This window comes from Mobula hypostoma, chromosome 4 (assembly GCF_963921235.1).
Source record: "Mobula hypostoma chromosome 4, sMobHyp1.1, whole genome shotgun sequence".
In the NCBI taxonomy this organism is placed as follows: Eukaryota; Metazoa; Chordata; class Chondrichthyes; order Myliobatiformes; family Myliobatidae; genus Mobula; species Mobula hypostoma.
Window position 1 is genome coordinate 6,347,509 of NC_086100.1, and position 23,461 is coordinate 6,370,969.

A 23,461-nucleotide genomic window follows, 5' to 3' on the forward strand; every position below is an offset into this window, starting at 1 on the left:
CTGAAGCCTCCACATCATTCGATAAATGAGCCGAGAGGCTGAATTCCACTCCTGTGTTTGATGGTTCTCTAAATGCTGGCAACAGTATAGTTAGAAAGCCATCCCAACACACAAAGACAGTCCCGGAATGACGGAATGTTGTACTTACGTGTGAGGGGATATAAATGTCATGGACGGAGCCGGAATCCACATCAATCACATGGAAACCGGTGCTGGAGCCATAAATGACCTTTAGTCTCTGCCCCTCTTCCACTGTGAGGTCAACCAGTAATGGTCTGTGCTGAAGATCTGTAAAAGACTGTTGAGGGGACTGTGTCAGTTTAAGCGATGGAAGTTTCAGAACACAAAGAGTGAAATAACTCAGTAGAGGCTCTCCTGAATGGGCTGTATGGAGTGTCCAAGGAGGGGTAGCTCCCCTGGTGAAGGGGCTTGTTGAGTCCATTCAGGGGCAGCTCGCTCACTTTTGGTCCCCACCGGACACTCAGCTTTTGTCTATGGCTCCAAGTCGCCATTTGCATGCGAGAGTGGCCACACCCCCAGTACATCGCTTCAAACTGTGGACTAAACCAGGTAAGGGTAGCTGGGAGACTCATACCCCAGGAAGTTAAGGGCCAGTACATGAAGGCAAACTGGATGGATGAGATCTACAGGGAGATCCAACGGCCAGGAAGGTGGTTCTGTAACGCTCCGTGGAGAGCGAAGGGTATGACAAGGCACAGAAGACGTCATGGTCATCCACTGCAACCAAGGATACCCCAGTTGTGATGACTACTCGTACCACTGGACCCAGAATTCTGAGGTTGAGAGAGTGGAACAGATTTTCCACTTCAAAAACTCTCCCGCACAGATTTCCTGTCATTGTCGGACATGACGGTCAACCATCCTTCCTCTGAAGCACTCGTACCTTAAAAGCCATGAACTTGTGATAAGGCTTTGGTGCCCAGGCATAAATCTCCACTGCATTCTTCAGCGCAATCACCAGAAACTTAATCCTCTCATATTTAACTGCAAGACAGTAAGAGAAAATTAGACTATTTGGGAAAAGAATGAGAGAGAAAGAGAGAGAACAAACTTAAGTTTCAAGCAGGATGGATAATATTTTTCCTTCTGTTGGACTATGGCTGAAGCTTTGGAAGGCATTGATCAGAATAGAGGGATGTCCCTCTAGATCAGAGATAAGGAGGAATTTCTTTAGCCAGAGAGCGGTGAATCTGTGGGATTTGTTGCACAAGTCATTGGGTATATTTAAAGTGGAGGTTGATAGGTTCTTGCTCAGTCAGGGTGTCAAAGGTTACGGGGAGAAGGCAGGAGAATGGGGGTGAGAGGCATAATAAATCAGCCATGCTGGAATGGCGAAGCAGGCGCGGTAGCATTCTGCTTCTATGTCTTATGGTCTTACGGGACCTGTGTCGCTCACTGAGGTTGGAGAAACACTCCACACGTACCAACTTTGTAATGGACACAGCCTTCTAGGTCACCAACAGTGGTCCATCCTTGTTTCTTCTCCACCTCGGGATCATTGTGCAGTATCCTGTTCTTCAGCCAGGACAGGTAATATACCCGTAACTTATTCTTCTTCCCTGTTCAGTAAAGAAAGGTGATCACTACTAATTCATCACTGTCCATCTCACAGGCTGCCTGTGACAAGCGCTCGTCACACCTCAGCCAGCTCCCGGCTGAGAGATCCCAGAGATCGAGATGGATGGTGGTTGTTTCAGACATTTTTGTTGTGATTGCAAGACCCTGTTGGACATTAGTAATGTAGAACACTGCGAGTCCGATTCACTGGTTCATTGTTGAGACCGACAGAGGGAGAGCTGTGTAGCCTCTGTTATGGCATGGACCAATCCTTCGTTTATGCCCTGGGTCTGCCTGTTGCAGGAGCTGGATTTGTGCCTCTAGATTTCATGCTGGGTTTGGAGGCTGGCCCCTCCCGTGTTCGCTGGCCCCTCCCTTGTTCGCTCGATGGAAGACAAGCTGGATTGTGTTTGCTGAGGCTGCATTACAGGAGATGAGGAACTGTTATGTGCTTGTCCTTGTGGAAACATGGCTACAGGACAACCTCCCATGCACCATCAATCTACAAGCCATGACCATCAGGGACTTGGGCTAGATTTTTTATATTTTTTGGTAACTGCATGTTTTTCTGCTATCATATGTGTGCTAAATGAGCTGTGTACCGTGTATAACTGTTGGCTCTGTGTTTGGCACCTTGGCCTCGGGGGAAACGCTGTCTCATGTGGCTGGATTTATGTGTACGGTTGTATAACAATTAAACTTGAACTACTTCAGGTTAGTGTTACACAGATAAGGTGGCTGGTTGCAGTCTTTGGCCCAGGATCTTGTGCCATAAATACCAGACAATCATGAGACAAATATCAGACAAGAAATACCATTCGTACGCCTCTGGTTCGTCAGGAACTGCCTCCAGCGGGTTTCGAAGGGGATTCGGAGTGCGGTATAAAGGGGTGTATGGGGTGTCAGGGAGGGGTAGCACCTCCGGTGGGGGAACATGTCACGTCCTTTTCAGGGCGGTTGGTCCACCTTTGGCCCCCACCTGGCACACAGCTCTCACCTGTGGCTCCCCGTAGCTGATTGCATGTGACAGCGGCCACACCCCGGGCAACGGCTTCGACAAGCCGGCTGAACCAGGTGAGGGTAGCCGACGGGTCTCAAACCCTCGGTGAGATAAGGAGTTGTCTATCCCAGCATGTGAAGACAGACTGCGGTGGATTGAGTGGACGAGACCAATGGAAGGTCCAACGGTCAAGAAGACGGTCTCTGCAAGCGTCATGGAACGTGTAGAGCAGGACAAGACACAGAAGACGTCCTGGTCATCCACTGCACCTAGTCCCATCTCCAGCCGTCTAGACTCTGTCTTGCCACTGGATTCAGATGGGAATTGGGAAGAGAGAGTGAGGCTGACGCTGCACAACTCTCCCTCACTTAAATCCAAATCACGCGCTAGTCTCGACACCATCATTTTGGTGTCGAGGTCTTCATTGACGTCAACGATGGACGAACAACCATTTGTCCAACAGAACATAGAACAGTACAGCACAAAAAAAGGCTGTTCGGCCCACAATGTTGTGCCTAACAATCAAATTGGTCAAGTGGCTAACTAAACTCATCTCTTCTGCCTACACAATCGGTCTAATTTCCTTATATTCATGTGACTATCTAAACGTCACTTAAATGTCCCTCATGTCTCTACCTCTTCCACCACCCCAGGAAGTATGTCCCACACACCCACCAATCTCTGTGTAAAAACCCTACCCCTGACAAGGAAGGTGAGAGGTAACTTGAAATATGAAAAGAGGCATAGATCAAGTGGACAGCCAAAGCCTTTTCCCCAAGGTGGAAATGGCTAAAAGGAGAGGGCAAATTTTAAGGTGATTGGTGATTTAAGGAGATTGGAATGTCAGAGGTGGATCTCAGAGCAGGTGAAAAGATCATAATCATTGGCAATACAGGTAGTGTGACTATTTCAGAGGGTCTGCCCTGGGAACAGCATGAAAGTGTCATAATAAAGAAAGCACAGAGGTACTTCCACGTTCATAGAATCTTAGAGAATTCCAGCTCAGCAAAAGGTCCTTCAGCCCATCTAGTCCATGCCAAAACCATTTCAACTGCCTACTTTCATTGACCTGAACCTGGACCATAGCCCTCCATACCACTACAATCCATGAACCTATCCAAACTTCTCTTAAATGTTGAAATCGAGCTCACAAGCACCACGTGCTGGCAGCTCATTCCACACTCTCACCATCCTGTGAGTGAAGAATTTTCCCTCATGTCCCCCTTAATCCTTTAACCCAAGACCATTGACAAAATCTGCAGATGCTGGAAATCCACAAAATGCTGGAGGAACTCAGCAGGCCAGGCAGCATCTATGGTAAAGTGTGTAGTCGACGTTTCGGGCCGAGACCCTCATTTTTTTTCTGCACTCCTGAAGAAAGGTCTCAGCATGAAATGTCGACTACACTCTTTACCATAGATGATGCCTGGCCTGCTCAGTTCCTCCAGCATTTTGCGTGTGTTGCAGTGGAAAAAGCCTGTCTGCATTTAACTTATCGAGGCACCTCATAATTTTATATACCTCTATCAAATCTCCCCTCATTCTCTCACATTCTAGGGAATAAAGTCTTAACCTGTTCAATCTTTCCTTATAACTCAGGTCCTCTAGATCCAGCAACATCCTTGTAAATTTTCTCTGCACTCTTTTAACCTTATTTACTCTTTCCTATAGGTAGGTGACCAAAACTGTACACAGTACTCCAAATTAGGCCTCACCAATGTCTTATACAACTTCAACATAACATCCCATCTCCTGTACTCAATACATTGATTTATGAACGTGCCAACAGCTTTCTTTACACCCCTACCTACCTGTGATACCACTTTCATTGAATTATGGATCTGTATTCCCAGATCCCGTTGTTCTAGTACACCCCTCAGTGCCCTACCGTTCACTGTGTAAGACCTACCCTGACTGGTCCTAGTTTTGCAGAGAAGTTTTGCACTTCCCTGCATTATATTCAATCTGCCTTTTTTCAGAACATTTTCCAGCTGGTGCAGATCCCTCTGCAAGCCATGATAGCCTTCCTCACTGTAAACTATACCCCCAGTCTTGGTGTCATCTGCAAATTTGCTGATCCAGTTAACCACATTATCATCCCAGATCATTGATATACATAGAAACATAGAAAATAGGTGCAGGAGTAGGCCATTCTGCCCTTCGAGCCTGCACCGCCATTTATTATGATCATGGCTGATCATCCAACTCAGAACCCCGCCCCAGCCTTCCCTCCATACCCCCTGACCCCTGTAGCCACAAGGGCCATATCTAACTCCCTCTTAAATATAGCTAACAAACAGCAAAGGATCCAGTACTATTCCCTCTGGCACACTGCTAGTCAGAGAGGCAACCATCTACTACCACTCTCTGGCTTCTCTCACAAAGCCAATGTCTTATCCAATTTACTGCCTCATCCTGCATGCCAAACGACTGAACCTTCTTGACCAGCCTCCCACAAGGGGCCTTGTCAAAAGCTTTGTTAAAGTCCATGTAGACAACATCCACTGTCTTGCCTTCATCCACTTTCCTGATAACTTCCTCATGAAACTTCACAAGATTGGTTCCTCGAAAGGTGGTTAGACATGATCTACCACGCACAAAGCCATGCCGACTATCCTTAATCAGTCCAGGTCTATCCAAATACTTATGTATACATCTGGTCCCGTAGAATACCCTCCAATAATTTTCCCAGAACTGATGTCAGACTCACCAGCTGATAATTTCCTGGTTTCTGTTTAGAGCCTTTTTTAAACAGTGAAACAACATTGGCTACTCTCCAATCCTCTGGTACCTCTCCTTTGCTAAGGATGTTTAAATATCTCTGCGAGGGCTCCGGCAATTTCCGCACTTGCCTCCCATAGAGTCCAAGGGAACACCTTGTCAGGCGCTGGGGATTTATCCACTCTGATTTGCTTCAGGATAGCAAGCACCTCCTCCTCCATTATCTGTACAGGCCCATGCAATTAATGCCACTTTGCCTCACTTCTATAGACTCTGTGTCCATCTCCTGAGTAAATACAGATGCAAAGAAGGCATTTTAAGATCTCCACCATCTATTTTGACTCCGCACGTGGATCACCATTCTAAACTTCCAAAGGACCAATTTTGTCCCTAGCAGTCCACTTACATGTAGAATCTCCTAGGAGTCTCCTTCACCTTTTCTGCTAGAGCAACTCCATGCCTTACTTTAGCCCTCCTGATTTCTTGGTTGAGTATTCTCTTGCATTTCTTGTACTCCATAAGCACCTCATTTGTTCCTACTATATGTTTCTGCTCTGCACCTCCTTTTTTTACTTAAACAGGGCCTCAAAATCTCTCGAAAACCAAGGATTTCTACACTTGTTATCTTTATCTTTTATTCTGACAGCCACTTAAAGCTTCCTACTCTCAGAATTTTGTTTTTGAAGGCCTTTGCCAGAAAACAGCCTGTCCCAATCCACATTTCCCTGATCATTTCTGATACCATCAAAATTGGTCTTTCTCAACCTGCACACTATACCTAACTCTACATATTTAGACCTATCTCTTTTCATAATTTCTTAGAAGTTTGGGCAGATTCGGCACGTCATCCAAACCTTTGACAAAATTCTATCAATGCACCATGAAGAGCATCTTAACTGGTTGTCGCACGGGCTGATATGGAAACATCAATGCCCAGGAATGGAAAATCCTACGAGGACACCCATCATCAAGAAAACCAACCATTCAGGTCCTCTTTTCTCTCTTTTCACTACTACCTTCATGAGGAATGTACAGAAGCTTCAGGTCCACACCACCAGGTTCAGGAACAGTTATTACCCCTCAACCATCAGGTCCCACACCACCAGGTTCAGGAACAGTTATTACTCTACAACCATCAGGTCCCACACCACCAAGTTCAGGAACAGTTATTACCCCTCAACCATCAGGTCCCACACCACCAGGTTCAGGAACAGTTATTACCCCTCAACCATCAGGTCCCACACCACCTGGTTCAGGAACAGTTATTACCCCTCAACCATCAGGTCCTACACCACCAGGTTCAGGAACAGTTATTACCCCTCAATCATCAGGTCCCACACCACCAGGTTCAGGAACAGTTATCACCCCTCAACCAACAGGTCCCACACCACAAGGTTCAGGAACAGTTATCACCCCTCAACCATCAGGTCCTACACCACCAGGTTCAGGAACAGTTATTACTCTACAACCATCAGGTCCCACACCACCAAGTTCAGGAACAGTTATTACCCCTCAACCATCAGGTCCCACACCACCAGGTTCGGGAACAGTTATTACCCCTCAACCATCAGGTCCCACACCACCAGGTTCAGGAACAGTTATTACCCCTCAATCATCAGGCCCCACACCACCAGGTTCAGGAACAGTTATTACCCCTCAATCATCAGGTCCCACACCACCAGGTTCAGGAACAGTTATTACCCCTCAATCATCAGGTCCCACACCACCAGGTTCAGGAACAGTTATCACCCCTCAACCATCAGGTCCCACACCACCAGGTTCAGGAACAGTTATCACCCCTCAACCATCAGGTCCCACATCACCGGGTTCAGGAACAGTCATTACCTCTCAACCACCAGGCTCTTGAACCTCAACTCAACTTTGAACTGATTCGACAACCTACAGATTCACTTTCAATGACTCTATAACTCCTGTTTTCCATATCATGTATTTACTTATTTATAATTTGTTTTTTTGTATTTGCAGTTTGTCTTCTTTTGCACATTGGTTGTTTGTGTGTGATCTTTGTGTGTAGTTTTTCATTGATTCGATTTTGTTTCTTTGTTCTACTGCGAATGCCTACAAGAAAATATAGATAGGTGGAGGGCAGGTAGTGTTGAGGAAGTGGAGAGGCTGCAGAAGGACATAGACAGATTAGGAGAATGGGTAAAGAAATGGCAGATGGAACACAGAGTCAGGAGGTGTATAGTCATGTACCTTGGTAGAAGAAGTAAAAGGGTTGACATTTTCTAAACGGGGAGAAAATTTAAAAACTTGAGGTGTAAAGGGACCTGGGATTCCTTGTGCAGGATTCCCTAAAGGTTAACTTGCAGGTTGAGTCTGTGGTGAGGAAGGTAAATGTGATGTTAGCATTCATTTTGAAAAGACTAGTGTATAAAAGCAAGGATGTAACATTGAGGCTTTATAAGCTACCGGAGAGTTGTCACTTTTGAGTTTTTTGTCAGCGTGTGCCTGCGTGCATGCGAGTCTGTGCATGTACATCTGTGTGTGTGTGCGTGTGTGCGTGCGTGTGTCTGTGTGTGCGTGCGTGTGTCTGTGTGTGCGTGCGTGTGTGTCTGTGTGTGTGAGTCTGTGTGTGCGTGCGTGCGAGTCTGCGTGTCCGTGCGTGTGTCTGTGATGATGTCTTTTTCATGGCTTATACAAGGCACGGAGCGAGAGAGAGAGAGACTGTGTGGCGCTCCACTCTTCACACAGACATTTCCGCAGTATTTTCCCTTTATTTTATGATATCGAGTTGCAAACTCGACACTCAACCCCACACAGATGGAAAGTGTACTTGACTGGTTTCAAACCCGGGAACCTCCGCTCCCGGGTCCGGCGCCCATGTCGTTGCGTCACCAGCCAGCCCATCACTTAGAGTATCGTGAGCAGTTTTCGGTTTATCTAAGAAAGGATGTGCTGATGTTGGAGAGAGTTCAAAGGAGGTTCATGAAAATGATTCAGGGATACAAAGGCTTGTCATATGAAAAGCATTTGTGGCTCTGGGCCTGTACTCACTTTAATTTTAGAAGAATGAGGGGTGACATTGAAACCTATTGAATGTTGGAAGACTTTGATAGAGCGAATGTGGAGAGGATGTTTCCTTTTGGGAAAGACTAGGACCAGAGAGACATCCATTTAGAACAGAGATGAGGAGAAATTTCTTTAGCCAGAGGATGGTGAATCTGTGGAATTAATTTATTAATTAAATAGGCAGCTGTGGAGGCCAGATCATTGGGTGTATTTAAGGCAGAGGTTGATAAGTTCTTGATAAGTCAGGCCATGAAAGGTTACAAAGAAGGCAGGAGAACGGGGTTGAGTGGGAAATGGATTCGCCATGACCAAATGGCAGGGCAGACTGATGGGCTGAATGGCCTAATTCTGCTCTAATGCCTTATGGTCTATAATGAATCTCAGGGCAGTAAATGGTGACATATACGTCATTTGATATTAAATTTACTTTGAACTTTGAAGCCTGGCTCAACGTTGTATGCTGAAGAACCTATACTGTGCTGTATTGTTCTATGTTCAAAGGCTGGATGAGGCTGACAGACCATTCATTCTTCAATCCCCAACTCGCCTCTTACCGGATATAGTCACCAGGATGTTGAGACCCTCCAGGACATCCATTTGGTGGAATCGTCTTCGACTGATCAGATTGTAGACCTTCCCCTGACCACTGCGGTCCAGGAGCATCAGACCGTTCTCGGTGCCCACCAGCAGGTTCACTCCTAGAAGGCAGAGCAGACACACGTCTCAGTGACTGATTGGGGAGAGTGGGGTAGACACATATCTCAGTGACTGGGGAGACTGGGGTAGACACACGTCTCAGTGACTGGGGAGAGTGGGGGAGACACACGTCACAGTGACTGATTGGGGAGAGTGGGGTAGACACATGTCCCAGTGACTGATTGGGGAGAGTGGGGTACACACACGTCTCAGTGACTGATTGGGGAGAGTGGGGTAGACACATGTCCCAGTGACTGGGGAGAGTGGGGTAGACACACGTCTCAGTCGGAGATGGACGGGGGGTCAGTGTTATGTTACAGAGATGGACAGGGGTGGTCAGTGTTGTGTTACGGAGACGGACGGACGGTCAGTGTTGAATTACAGAGACGGACTGGGGGTCAGTGTTGTGTTACGGAGATGGATGGGGGGTCAGTGTTGAGTTACAGAGACGGACGGGGGGGTCAGTGGTGTGTTACGGAGACGGACGGGGGGGGTCAGTGGTGTGTTATGTAGACGACAGATGGTCAGTGTTGTGTTACGGAGACGGATGGACGGGGGGTCAGTGTTGTGTTACGGAGACGGACGGGGGGGGGTCAGTGGTGTGTTACGGAGACGGACAGACGGTCAGTGGTGTGTTATGTAGACGGACAGATGGTCACTGTTGTGTTACGGAGATGGATGGGGGGTCAGTGTTGTGTTACGGAGACGGACGGGGGGGTCAGTGTTGTGTTACGGAGACGGACGGGGGTCAGTGTTGTGTTACGGAGACGGACGGGGGGGTCAGTGTTGTGTTACGGAGACGGACGGGGGGGGTCAGTGTTGTGTTACGGAGACGGACGGGGGGGTCAGTGGTGTGTTACGGAGACGGACAGACGGTCAGTGGTGTGTTATGTAGACGGACAGATGGTCACTGTTGTGTTACGGAGATGGACGGGGGGTCAGTGTTGTGTTACGGAGATGGACGGGGGGTCAGTGTTGTGTTACGGAGACGGACGGGGGGGTCAGTGTTGTGTTACGGAGACGGACGGGGGTCAGTGTTGTGTTATGGAGACGGACGGGGGGGTCAGTGTTGTGTTACGGAGACGGACGGGGGTCAGTGTTGTGTTACAGAGACGGACGGGGGATCAGTGGTGTGTTACGGAGACGGACAGACGGTCAGTGGTGTGTTATGTAGACGGACGGGGGGGGTCAGTGGTGTGTTATGTAGACGGACGGGGGGGGGTCAGTGGTGTGTTACGGAGATGGATGGGGGGTCAGTGTTGTGTTATGTAGACGGACGGGGGGGTCAGTGTTGTGTTACGGAGATGGATGGGGGGTCAGTGTTGTGTTATGTAGACGGACGGGGGGGGTCAGTGGTGTGTTACGGAGATGGATGGGGGGTCAGTGTTGTGTTATGTAGACGGACGGGGGGGTCAGTGTTGTGTTACGGAGATGGATGGGGGGTCAGTGTTGTGTTATGTAGACGGACGGGGGGGTCAGTGGTGTGTTACGGAGATGGATGGGGGGTCAGTGTTGTGTTATGTAGACGGACGGGGGGGTCAGTGTTGTGTTACGGAGACGGACGGGGGGGTCAGTGGTGTGTTACGGAGATGGATGGGGGGTCAGTGTTGTGTTATGTAGACGGACGGGGGGGGTCAGTGGTGTGTTACGGAGATGGATGGGGGGTCAGTGTTGTGTTATGTAGACGGACGGGGGGGTCAGTGTTGTGTTACGGAGACGGACGGGGGGGTCAGTGGTGTGTTACGGAGATGGACAGATTGGGGGGGGGAGGGGGAGTCAGTGTTGTGTTACAGAGACAGACCGGGTGTGGTCAGTGGTGTGTTACAGAGACGGACGGACGGGGGGGGGGGGTCAGTGGTGTGTTACGGAGATGGACCGGGGGGGGGGGGGGGTCAGTGTTGTGTTACGGAGACGGACCGGGGGGGGGGGGTCAGTGGTGTGTTACGGAGATGGACCGGGGGGGGGGGGGTCAGTGTTGTGTTACAGAGATGGACCGGGGGCGGGGGGGTCAGTGGTGTGTTACGGAGATGGACCGGGGGTGGGGGGGTCAGTGTTGTGTTACGGAGATGGACCGGGTGTGGTCAGTGTTGTGTTACAGAGATGGATGGGGGGTCAGTGGTGTGTTACAGAGACGGACGGGGGGGGGGGTCAGTGTTGTGTTACAGAGATGGACCGGGGGTGGGGGGGTCAGTGGTGTGTTACGGAGATGGACCGGGGGTGGGGGGGGTCAGTGGTGTGTTACAGAGACGGACGGGGGGGTGGTCAGTGTTGTGTTACGGAGATGGACCGGGGGGGGGGGGTCAGTGGTGTGTTACAGAGACGGACGGGGGGGGGGTCAGTGGTGTGTTACGGAGATGGACCGGGGGTGGGGGGGGGGGTCAGTGTTGTGTTACGGAGACGGACGGACGGGGGGGGGGGTCAGTGTTGTGTTACAGAGATGGACCGGGGGCGGGGGGGTCAGTGGTGTGTTACGGAGATGGACCGGGGGTGGGGGGGTCAGTGTTGTGTTACGGAGATGGACCGGGGGGGGGGGTCAGTGTTGTGTTATAGAGATGGACCGGGGGCGGAGGGGTCAGTGGTGTGTTACGGAGATGGACCGGGTGTGGTCAGTGTTGTGTTACAGAGATGGATGGGGGGTCAGTGGTGTGTTACAGAGACGGACGGGGGGGGGGTCAGTGTTGTGTTACAGAGATGGACCGGGGGTGGGGGGGTCAGTGTTGTGTTACGGAGATGGACCGGGGGTGGGGGGGGTCAGTGTTGTGTTACGGAGATGGATGGGGGGTCAGTGGTGTGTTACAGAGACGGACGGGGGGGGGTCAGTGTTGTGTTACGGAGATGGACCGGGGGGGGGGGGGGGTCAGTGGTGTGTTACAGAGACGGACGGGGGGGGTCAGTGGTGTGTTACGGAGATGGACCGGGGGTGGGGGGGGGTCAGTGGTGTGTTACAGAGACGGACGGACGGGGGGGTCAGTGTTGTGTTACGGAGATGGACCGGGGGCGGGGGGGTCAGTGGTGTGTTACGGAGATGGACCGGGGGTGGGGGGGTCAGTGTTGTGTTACGGAGATGGACCGGGTGTGGTCAGCAGAGGCAGACTCGGGGACTCACCCCACAATGCGGCACATAGTATCTCCGAATTAAACCGTTTCTTGTACTTGCGAATCTCGGGAGTGTCGCTGTGGGGCCGGATGTTGGTGGGGTTGACGTTGACCACGGAGATTTTCCGGACTTCGTTCAGCTTCGCCTGCTCCTGCCGTAGCATCTCAGCGGAGAAGATCACTGCAGGAAGGTAGGGGACAGTCTGAGCACAGGGCCATGAGACGGGCAGGTTCGAAACCCACCAACCCCTTTTCACCCAGCACACTGTCACATCGAGTGTAGCTCGAGCCTTTGCCCAGACATCCAATCAGTCCCTTCGACTTTCTGATTATCCACAGCTCTGCAAACCGATGAAGATGGAGCAGTGCTTGTGGTAAATATGGAAGTTAGCAAGGTTTTCAACGAGTTTCTCATGATAGTGCTAGATTCCAGCTTGCCAATAGCCCTTGAATGTTCTGGTCTACTGAAATCACTCATTGGATGTCAATATGGGATTTTTAAAAATTAAGCCATACTGCACGCGTTGTAAAGCTGTGTTCTGCACAGACTGGAGTAGCACCACAATCACTTGTATTGAACAATGGCAACAAAGTTCTAATCTGTTCTATTCCATGGTTGGCTCATTCAGAAAGTCAGGAGGCATGGGATCCGGGAAATTTAGTTGCATTGTTTTCCCACAGAGGGCAGAGGGTGGTTTTCGATGGTACGTATTCTGCCTGGAGGTCGACGATCAGTGGTGTTTCACAGAGAGCTGTTCAGCCATTCCCTTCTCTTTGCGATTTCTTTTACAAGTGACTTGGATTAGCAAGTGGAATATGGGTTAGTAAGTTTGCAGATGACATGACGGTCAGTGGCGGTGTGTATAGTGTAGAAGGTGGTTTGTTACAACGGGACATCGACAGGCTTCAGAGCTGGGCTGAGAAGTGGCAGACGGAGTTCAATGAAGTGATTCACCTCGGAAGGTCAAATGAAGGCTGGGTGCTGGGTGAATGGCTGCGTGCAGGACCCCGGGGTTCACATTCCTACAACACTCAGAGTTGGTGTACGAGTTGATGAAAAGGCTGCACGCCTGTGATGCGGCTGCAAGTTTCTCATTGCCCCTGTGCATTCAAGTACTTGCACAGAGAACAATAAACTCAAACGATTTTGATATTGTCTGGTTGAGTAGTGTTGTAACAATAACCTCACACTTAACATCAGCAACCAAACTACATGTTTCAATGCCTCTGGCATTCTGTCTACGCTGACCTCTGGTGTTCACTCGCTGCTGCTTAGAAGAGCAAGCTGGACCAGGATAACTTCTCTGCCATTCCATTCGCGACACTCAGGGACTTGGGCTACATTATCTTTTTCTTTGTGATTGTATGTTTTTCTGACACCGCACCCAGGTGTGTTACTTGTGCTGTGTGTTCTGTGCAGCGTGCTGTGTCCTGTTGGCAATGTGTTTTGCACCTTGGCCCTGGAGAAATGCTGTTTCATTGCCTGTATCCATGTACGGTTGAATGAGAATTAAACGTGAACTTGAACATGAATGTGCGCATGACAAATAAACTTGTATCTTGGATCTCAGGGGAGTTCCGGCCGATGACAGAGACCTGAAGCACGTCACTCACCTGCCGCTGAGGAGTCTTCCTCACTTCCGCTAGGCGAAGTCTGAAATACCCTGGGGTCCACAAATGGGGTGAATGATGACTTTGTGCCTGTTCCTCTGCCATACTGAAAGAGAAATGCACCCCATCACACCACAGATTACACCCCCCCCCCCCGACGGAGCTTATACCCACAACCACTTCTGTTCATAAACAAAAGGTGCAACAGACACAAAATGCTGGAGAAACTCAACAGGTCAGGCAGCACCTATGGAGGGAAATAAACAGTCAACGTTTTGCTGAGATCCTTCTTCAGGACAGGATTTCCAAATATGTCAATTTATACATCTACAGAATACTTCATTTTAATCTGTTAATATTATTGTGTTGATACTGTTATTTTCTGTGCTGTAAGTGATAATCTGTACCCTGATTTGCACCTTGTCCCCGAGGATTGATGTTTCGTTTAGCTGTGTACACGTGGATGGTTGAACACGTGCTGTGTGTGACTGTACGTACTGGGATTTGCACCCTGTCCGTGATGAACATTGTTACTTTTAGCTGTGTACACGTAGATGGTTGAACACGTGCTGGGTGTGACTGTATGTACTGTGATTTGCACCCTGTCCGTGATGAACATTGTTACTTTTAGCTGTGTACACGTAGATGGTTGAACACGTGCTGGGTGTGACTGTATGTACTGTGATTTGCACCCTGTCCGTGATGAACATTGTTTTGTTTAGCTGTGTATTTTATTTGGTTATTTAAGATACAGTGTGGAACAGGCCTTCCAGTCCAATAGCTGCACTGCACAGCAACACACCTATTTAACTCTAGCCTAATCACGGGACGACTTATAATGGCCAATTAACCTATTAATGGGTACATCTTTGAAAACAGAACACCTGGAGGAAACCCACGTGGACAAATCGAAACTTTCATACAAAGAGCACTGGAATTGAACTCTGAACTCTGGAACATCTCAGTCTGTAATAGCGTCATGCAAGCTGCCCCTCGTTTTTACCTACTGCCCTTTATGCCGCTGGCATTTAGGGCAGAATGAAGGTCCTCCATCTCTTTCTTTCCTTGGCCGCATAGAAGGATTCTTCATTGGTGTTTCAGTAACAGTTTTGTTTGACAAGTCAGTTGTTAGCCCTGAGCTGAACCCCTGAAACTGGAGGACCAGTGGACCACTCTTAGCCTGACCTCCACCCTTTGACCTGTTTGTCATGAGTGATCCTATTAAGAGTAACAATATAAAGCCCTGACTCCAGCCAGCAGAGCTCTCCGGGTCATTGAGGTACACAAGCCTCCAAACCACGACAAGGTTGTGGTTCTCTTGGAGGAACCACTACACACCACCGCAGTCCAACGCCAATCAACTTGAACTTATATTGATGGAGCACAACCTCTCAAGGGCCCACGTAGAGATGACACCAGATCTCACGTCACAGGAGATGTTAGAATGGGGGAATGGAGGCTTGGCCTTTGAGGAGGGTATAAAGGAGAGGGAGAGCTGGAGATATTCAGGACCAGGTTCCTGGAAACTGGAATTGGGAGATGATGGGGAGGAGGGTGCTGGAGAGTTGGGAACCTGTACTCCCTAGCAGCTGAGGCAATGTGACGACTATGGGAAACACCAGGAATAGGACGATGGGCGGGGGGGGGGGAACGGGGGTGCATGGTGTGGTTGGTCATGGAGCAGTAGAATTTTAGAGCAGCTCGGGTTAACCACTGATACAAGTTAGGAGGTTGACGAGAGCACTGTGTTAGTCAGCTCTGGAGGAAAACAGTGGACAAATGTGCAGGGACTGAGAGAGGAGAGGGACCAGGTGGTGGGTGAGTGAGGGATTTGATTGGACAGTGGGAGCAGGAATTGGATTGGATGGTGAGGAAACGTCTGGCTGGGTAGTGAGACAGGGACTGGATTGGATGTTGGGGGAAGGGACCAGATTGGACATTGAGGGAAGGATGGATTAGGTGGCGGGAAAGGGATTGGATTGGATGGTGGTAGTGTTACTGGATTGGACAATGGGAGGAGTGGTCAGATTGGGTGATAGGTGATGAGACTGGATCCGAAGATGGAGGAGTGATCTGATTGGATGGTGGGGGAGGGATTGGTTGGTCAATGAGGTGGGGATCTGATTAGGGGAGAGACTGGATCCAGGTGATGGGAAGGAGGGCAAAATTTTGGAGGGGAGGGAAGTGGCGAGGGGGAGGGGTGGGAGAATGGGAATGATGAGACAAGCTGGGAGTTGATAGGTGGAAGTGACAGAGGGCAGAAGAAAATTGAATTTGATAGGACAGGACAGTGGATATGGAATGAAAGAGAGAGTATGTTGGTGATTGGGCAGAAGAAGAGGGCAGAAACGGTGATGGGGTTGATGAAGAGAAAACAACTCAGAGACGGTGTTGGGAGGGGAGGGGAAGTTAGAGAAACTGATGCTCATGCTCCGAGGTTGAAGGCTACCCAGACAGAATACGAGGTGCTGTTCCTTGAGGGGGTAGCTCACTTCTTCCTGGCAGTGCAGGAGATTGTGGTTGATGTATTTTTTGATGTTGTCACCAAGAGCAGTGCCACGGTAGCCTAGTGGTTAGTGCATAGCTATTACAGCTTGGGAGGTCAGGATTCGGAGTTTAATTCTGGTGCTGTCTGTAAGGAGTTTGTACCTTCTCCCCGCGACCACATCCGGGTGCTCTAGTTTTCTCCCAGTTGTAGGTGAATTGCTTATTGTAAATTGTAGGGTTAAATAGGTGGGTTGCTGGGCGACGCGGCTCGGCGGGCCAGAAGCGGCTGCTCGCGCTCTATCTCAAAATAAAATAACTTGTAGGTACAGGCATCCATTGGGTGAGTCTGTGGCAATGGAATGCAATGGGCGAAAACTCGTGGTGAGACTGTGGATGAGGATGGTTTGTTTATCGGTCATCTATCTATTTACTTACCTGTTTATTTATCTATGTATCTATCTACGTATTTATTTAGAAATACAGCGCAGAACAGGCCTTTCTAGCCCAACGAGCCACACCGCCCAGTAACCCACCTGATCACAGGACAGTTTACAATGACCAATTTAATGACCACTGACCCATCCATCTTTGGACTGTGGGAGGAAACCAGACAATCGGAAGAAGCCCATGTCACCACGGGCAGAACATATGAACAGCAGCGGGAATTGAATTCTGAACTCTTATACCTCAATCCGAAATAGCGTCGTGTTAAAAACTTCAATAACTGGATTGGACCTGTCCTTTCTGAGTGGCAGGTGGTGACCACTCGGTTCTTCCTACTTGCATTGTTCTTTCCTGCCCTCACGTCCCTCTGACACATATCTAATGATGAATCCTCCTCACTCTGCCCCACCCCTCTTCCCCAACCTTACGCCAATCGCCGCCGGCAACCAACAAACTTCATGTCGAAACAACATCCTGGGAACGACCAAAATAACTTTCGTAACTCAGCAATCATCAGGCAGCGGATGTGCAAGGGGAACAAAAGGATCAGCGTCCTTTCTGGGTCAATGCAATTCCTGCTGGAGCTACCGGACGGGTCTGGTGGCGACACATTAGCACGGCTTTGCAGTGCTCGTGGCCTAGGTTCAATTCACACTGCAGCCTGTAAGGAGTTTGTACATTATCCCAGTGACTGCATAGGTTTCCTCCAGGTGCTCCAGTTTCCCCCCACAATCCTAAGGCGTGAGGGTTAGGATTAGTAAGTCGCAGAAATGCTATGTTGGCACTGGAAGCATGACGACACTTGCGGGCTGCCCTGGCACAATCCACAGATGACACTGGCCATTGACGCAAAAGATGCATTTCACTGTATGTTTCGACGTACAACTGACAAATAAAGCTGATCATTAAATCTTTGGACAGAAGTCACCAGACTTTAAATTGGTAAAGAGAATAGTTCCCGGTGACCCTTGACAGAATCAGAGTAACAGCAGAGAAGCAGGCTATTCAGCCCATTGTGTGCTGTGCTAGCTCTTTGTAAGGGCAGTCTTGACAGTGTAACAAGCTAACTCAGTGGGGCGTGGAGGGAATCATGTAGGCGTTTACTGACTGAGATCAGGGGTCTGGGCGAAAGGGCTTCTTACCCCCACCCCCCCTCCCCCGGAGATACCCTCCCGGCAGCTCCTCCACCTACCCCAGCGGCCGAGTCCTGTTCCTGCGCGAGCTGAGAGGAGGTCCGGCCCGCCGGCTCGGTCGGTGTAGTGGCAGGAGACTGGCTCTGCTGCACCAGATCGGGCAGATTGGTTTGGCTGGCAAAGCCATTACTGTCAGCATGACCACTCCGCGTTCTCTCACCAGAAGTCTGCAGAGACACAGAGAGGCAGATAGATAGATAGAGGGAGAGGCAGGCAGGCAGAAAGGCAGGCAGGGGAAGCGCATAATGCCAGATACCACCACCCAAGCTAGCAGTGTCACCCCGCCCCTTCTTCCCTGGTCTCGGTCCGGTCTGAGTTATCGGGAAAGGCTGAATGGGTTGGACTTTACTCCCTGGAGCGTAGGAGAATGAGGGGAGATTTGACAGAGGTATACAACATTATGAGTGGTAGATTGGGTAATGCAAGGTTGGGTGATATCAGGGATCATAGGTTAAGGGAACTTGATGTGGAATGGTGAGAGTGTGGAATGAGCTGCCAGCAGAGGTGCTGGGTGCAGTTTTCATTGCAACATTGAAAGATTAGCTTTCTCAGCTACGTGGAAACTCACAGCGAAATGTGTCATTTGGGTCAAGTCAAATCAGTCAGGATTGTGTGAAGCGGTCCCCTAGTGTCCGCCATGCTTCCAGTGCCGAGAGCGCACGCCCACAACTCACCAACCCCAGCTTCTATGTCTTTGGAATGCGGGAGGAAACTGCAGCACCCGGAGGAAACCCACACTGTTCATGAGGAGACCGTACAAACTCCTCACAGACAACAGTGGGAGCTAAAGTTCGATCTTACAGCTGGCCCTGAGATAGCGTTACGCTAACCGAGTCGCAAGGTTGGATATATACGTGGATGGGAGAGTTATGCAGGGCAATGTTCCAGATGCAGGTCGGACTAGATGGGCTGAAAGGCCAGTGCTCTATGACTCTAGCTATGCAGAACAAAGGAACAGAGGCCAGCGTGCTTTGGGATGGGCAAGTGGGAGCTCCACCAGCTCTGGATGCTGGGCCCCTTGGATTCGTTCGACCCACCACACTAGGCCTTTGCTCTTCCAACGACCAATGGGAAGGAATCAGGCTCTGTCATCTGTTTGGCTAGCTATCCACCAATGAACTCATCACCCAAAGGGGAGAGAGGTTGTGGACGGGGCAAATAAGGTTGGATCAAATTAAGCGGGGGCGGGAGGAGTGGGGAGGTTGCTGAATAATTAAAGTTGTCAGAGCTGTTATTATTCATGATAATAGATTAGGCTCAGGACAGCAGAACATGGACACCCCACAGGAAAGCAGTCACCAGAGGCTTCCCTACAGCTTCAGTCTAGGGGATATAGACCCTCGTACGAGGACACTGCCTCTGAACCCCTCTGAGTTCCACCGGGCTTCGGATCCTTAAATATCCCAGGAAGAGGACCAGGAATTGCACAGAGTATCCTGTTTGGTTCTGGTCACCCCATGTGAGAGCTTTGGAGAGGGTGCAGAAGAGGTTCACCAGGACGCTGCCTGGATTAGAGGGCGTGTGCTATGTGAGAGGTTGGACAAGCTTTGATTGTTTGGACAACAGCCAAGGACTTTTTCCCAGGGTGGAAATGACTAATACGAAGGGGCATAATTCTAAAGTGATTGGAGGAAAGTGCGGGGGTGGGGTTGTCGGAGTTTCACAGAGAGAGAGAGATGGGGGCCTGGAATGTGCTGCCTGGGGTGGTGGTAGAGGCAGATACCTCAGAGACTTTTGGGAAAGGAAGGTGAGGAAGATGAAAAGTTATGTAGGAGTGAAGGGTTAGATTGATCTTAGAGTAGGTTAAAAGCTCGGCACAACATCGTGGGCTGAAGAGCCTATACTGTCCTGTGCTGAACTCTATCTTGCTATTTCATGCTCTTGTTATTTATTGCTATTTACTTGTATTTGTGTTTGCACAGTTTGTTGTCTGCTTGATCCTTCATAGTTACTATTCTATAGATTTGCAGGGTATGCTCACAGGAAAATGAATCTCGGGGTTGTATATGGAGACATATGTACTGCAATAATAAAATTTACTTACAACTTTTTGAACTTTGAACCTTTGTTCTATGTTCTATGCTCAGGAGTGGCAGAGGATGAGGGGAGATCTGATGGGGGTTTATAAGATTATGAGAGGCACAGACAGAGTAGACAGACAGCATCATTTTCGCAGGATTGAAATGTCTAATAGTAAAGGGCATGAATTTAAGGTGAGAGGGGGAAATTTGATACAGAGTGGTGAGTGCCCGGAATGCGCTACCTGGAGTGGTCGAGTGGGCTCTCTGATGGGCGGATTGATGTGGAGAGAATGGAGGGATATGCAGGAAGAAGAGATTCGTTTGTATATTTATTTATCTTAATTAGAGGTACAATGTGACACAGGCCCTTCGGCCCAAAGAGTTGTGCTGCCCAGCAACCCACCTACTAAAAGTCAGACCAATCACAGGACAACTTACACTGACTACCCTGTACATCCTTACACTGTGGGAGGGAACCCGCAGTACACGTGAAGGAAGGTCCAAACTTGCTTACAGATGACACTGGAAATGAACTCTGAACTCTGAAGCCCCAAGCTGTAATAGCGTTGCACTAACCGCTACGCTGCCGTGGTGACCTGTAGACTTTTAATTAGCCTGGCCCATCACGATGGGCTGAAGGGCCTATTCCTGTGATGCTTGGTTTTGTGTTTGATGTTTTTACACAGATTTACACAGGATATTAAAGATGACGTGGGCTCGTTCAAAGAAACCGTCTCAAAGCCCCATACCAACCGGCTCCCTCACCGTTGTGGGGCTTATACCCTGAAATTCCCTTTCCAGTGTCACTGTGGGAGCGCCTTCCCCGTGAGGCCGGCAGTGCCTCAGGATAGGCACCACGGCAGCATGCAATTAGCGCGACACTATTGCAGCTCGAGGCATTGGAGTTCAGAGTTCATTCCAATGTCATCTGCAAGGGTCTGTACGTTCTCCCCGTGACCACGTGGGTTTCCTCCGGGTGCTCTGGTTTCCTCCCGCAGTCCAAAGACGTACCAGTTGGTAGGTTAATTGTCCTTGTAAGTTATCCTGTGATGAGGCAAGGTTAGGGTTAAAAAGGGGGTGATGGGTGGGGTGCTGTTCGCAGGGCTGGAAATGCCTGTTCTGCTCTGTGTCTTGAAATAATAATAGAGGACGAGAAGGCAGATCACCCAACACCCCCTCCCCCTCACACCTTCTCCAGGGGCAGGCAGGGATGGGTGATAAGCACTGGCCTTGCCTACAGTGCCTCGAGGGTCGGGCAGGGATACCTACAGTGCCTCAAGGGTCAGGCAGGGATACCTACAGTGTCTCAAAGGTCCGGCAGGGATACCTACAGTGCCTCGAGGGTCGGGCAGGGATACCTACAGTGTCTCGAGGGTCAGGCAGGGATACCTACAGTGTCTCAAAGGTCCGGCAGAGATACCTACAGTGCCTCGAGGGTCGGGCAGGGACACCTACAGTGCCTTGAGGGTCGGGCAGGGATGGGTGATAAATACTGGCCTTGCCTACAGTGAGCATGGCCTGAAAACAATTCCCAATCTAGTGCCAGAGCTGGAGATCTGGTGAGACAGCTGGCGAAGAGCAGGGTGAAGAGTGAAGTGAAGGAAGCAACTGATGACAGCGAAGGCACCCCACAAGGGGGCAAGTGACACCCAGATTCAGAATAGGTACCACAGACACACACACACACACACACACACGTGACCACGCAAACACACACACTAGCCAGTTGTGTGAATGTTGTCTATGGCTGGACTCAAGTATGGATAGCTCATCCATTCTCAACCTCAGCTCCCCGGGGTTTGGCCCAGTCCATCACGGGTAAAGTGCTCCTCACCACAGCACACGTCTACGTGGAGCGTGTCTGGGGAAACAGCATCAAGAAACCCCATCATCACGATTATGATCTCTTCTTGCTGCTGACATCAGGAATAAGGTGCAGGAACCTCAGGGCTCACATCACCAGGTTCAGGAACATCTATTACCCCTCAACCATCAGGCTCTTGAACCAGTGTGGGTAACTTCACTCAACTTCTCTTGCCCCATCACTGAGTTGTTCCACAATCTATAGATTCACTTACAAGGACTTTTCATCTCATGTTCTTGATAGTTATTGCTTATTGATTATTATTATTTTCTTTTTGTATTTGCACAGTTTGTTGTCTGTCTTCTGCAGACGGTTGTTGGCCTGTTGTGTTGGGTGCAGTCTTTCATTCATTCCATTTTGTTTCTTGTATTTACTGTGAATGCCCACAAGAAAATGAATCTCAGGGTTGTACATGGTTGTACATACTTTCATAATAAATTTACTTTGAGCTTTGTAATCAAGAAGCAAACAAAACAACAAAAGCTAGAAAACTTGCAGCAGGTCAGGCAGTTCCTGTGGCAGAGACAGAGTTCATATCTCATGTCAAAGCCCCGCCATTGGAACGCCAGCCGTAATGGATAGCAGAGCAGACTTAATGGGGAGAATGGCCTAATTCTGCTTCTAGGTCTTACGGTCTAACTGGGAAAGTGTGCGGAGGAGGGTGTAAAGAGAGCAGAAGAAATATTGGTGATGTGTCACGGTAGCGTCGCAGTTAGTGCGACACTATTACATCCTGTGGTGCAGTCTGCAGTCTCTGGTGGCCAGTGCGATCATGTTTGCTGTTGTGTGCTGGGGCAGCAGGCTGAGGGCAGCAGACACCAACAGAATCAACAAACTCATTCGTAAGGCCAGTGATGTTGTGGGGATGGAACTGGACTCTCTGACGGTGGTGTCTGAAAAGAGGATGCTGGCCAAGTTGCATGCCATCTTGGACAATGTCTCCCATCCACTACATAATGTACTGGGTGGGCACAGGAGTACATTCAGCCAGAGACTCATTCCACTGAGATGCAGCACAGAGCGTCATAGGAAGTCATTCCTGCCTGTGGCCATCAAACTTTACAACTCCTCCCTTGGAGGGTCAGACACCCTGAGCCAATAGGCTGGTCCTGGATTTATTTCATAATTTACTGGCATAATTTACATATTACTATTTAACTATTTATGGTTTTATTACTATTTATTATTTATGGTGCAACTGTAACAAAAACCAATTTCCCCCGGGATCAATAAAGTATGACTATGACTATGACTATGACTATCCCGTGGCATTTCAGAGTTCAGAGTTCAATTCTGGCGCCATCAGTAAGGAGTTTATATGTTTTCCCAAGAACTGCGTAGGTTTCCTCCGGGTGCTCTGGTTTCCTCCTGCAGTCCAATGACGTACCAGTTAGTAGGTTAATTGGTCATTGTAAATCGCACGTATGAGGCTAGGGTTAAATCAGTGGGCTGTTGGGTGGTGTGGCTCATTGCGCTGGAAGGACATGTTCCGTGTTGTATCTCAAAATAAAGAAGTATGGAACACCAGGGGTGTCCTAGTGCTGGAATCTGCATTGGTGCTTCTTTAAGGGAAAGATGAACAAGAATTCACTGCCTGGAACAGACCCTTCCAACCCAGCAACCCATCTCTTTAACCCCAGCCTAATCACAGGACAACTTACAATGACCAACTAACCTGCTAACAAGCATGTTGTTTGGACTGTGGGAGGAAACCAGA

The 23,461-nt window shown here is 49.4% G+C and overlaps 1 protein-coding gene across 4 annotated transcripts in view; it reads right to left on the reverse strand.

Moving 5' to 3' along the window:
- Positions 1 to 23,461, reverse strand: part of LOC134345104 (TRAF2 and NCK-interacting protein kinase-like) — a 255,068-nt gene that overhangs the window by 19,007 nt on the left and 212,600 nt on the right. For 3 of the 4 annotated variants that reach the window (XM_063045266.1, XM_063045265.1, XM_063045264.1), the window contains 7 exons: positions 17,859 to 18,026; positions 13,739 to 13,841; positions 12,135 to 12,305; positions 8,887 to 9,030; positions 1,446 to 1,580; positions 905 to 1,005; positions 149 to 298 (listed from right to left, as the gene is read on the reverse strand). In XM_063045266.1, coding sequence (XP_062901336.1) covers positions 149 to 298; positions 905 to 1,005; positions 1,446 to 1,580; positions 8,887 to 9,030; positions 12,135 to 12,305; positions 13,739 to 13,841; positions 17,859 to 18,026 — 972 coding nt within the window. The remainder of the gene's footprint in view (positions 1 to 148; positions 299 to 904; positions 1,006 to 1,445; positions 1,581 to 8,886; positions 9,031 to 12,134; positions 12,306 to 13,738; positions 13,842 to 17,858; positions 18,027 to 23,461) is intronic. The other variant, XM_063045267.1, reaches the window with a different exon arrangement.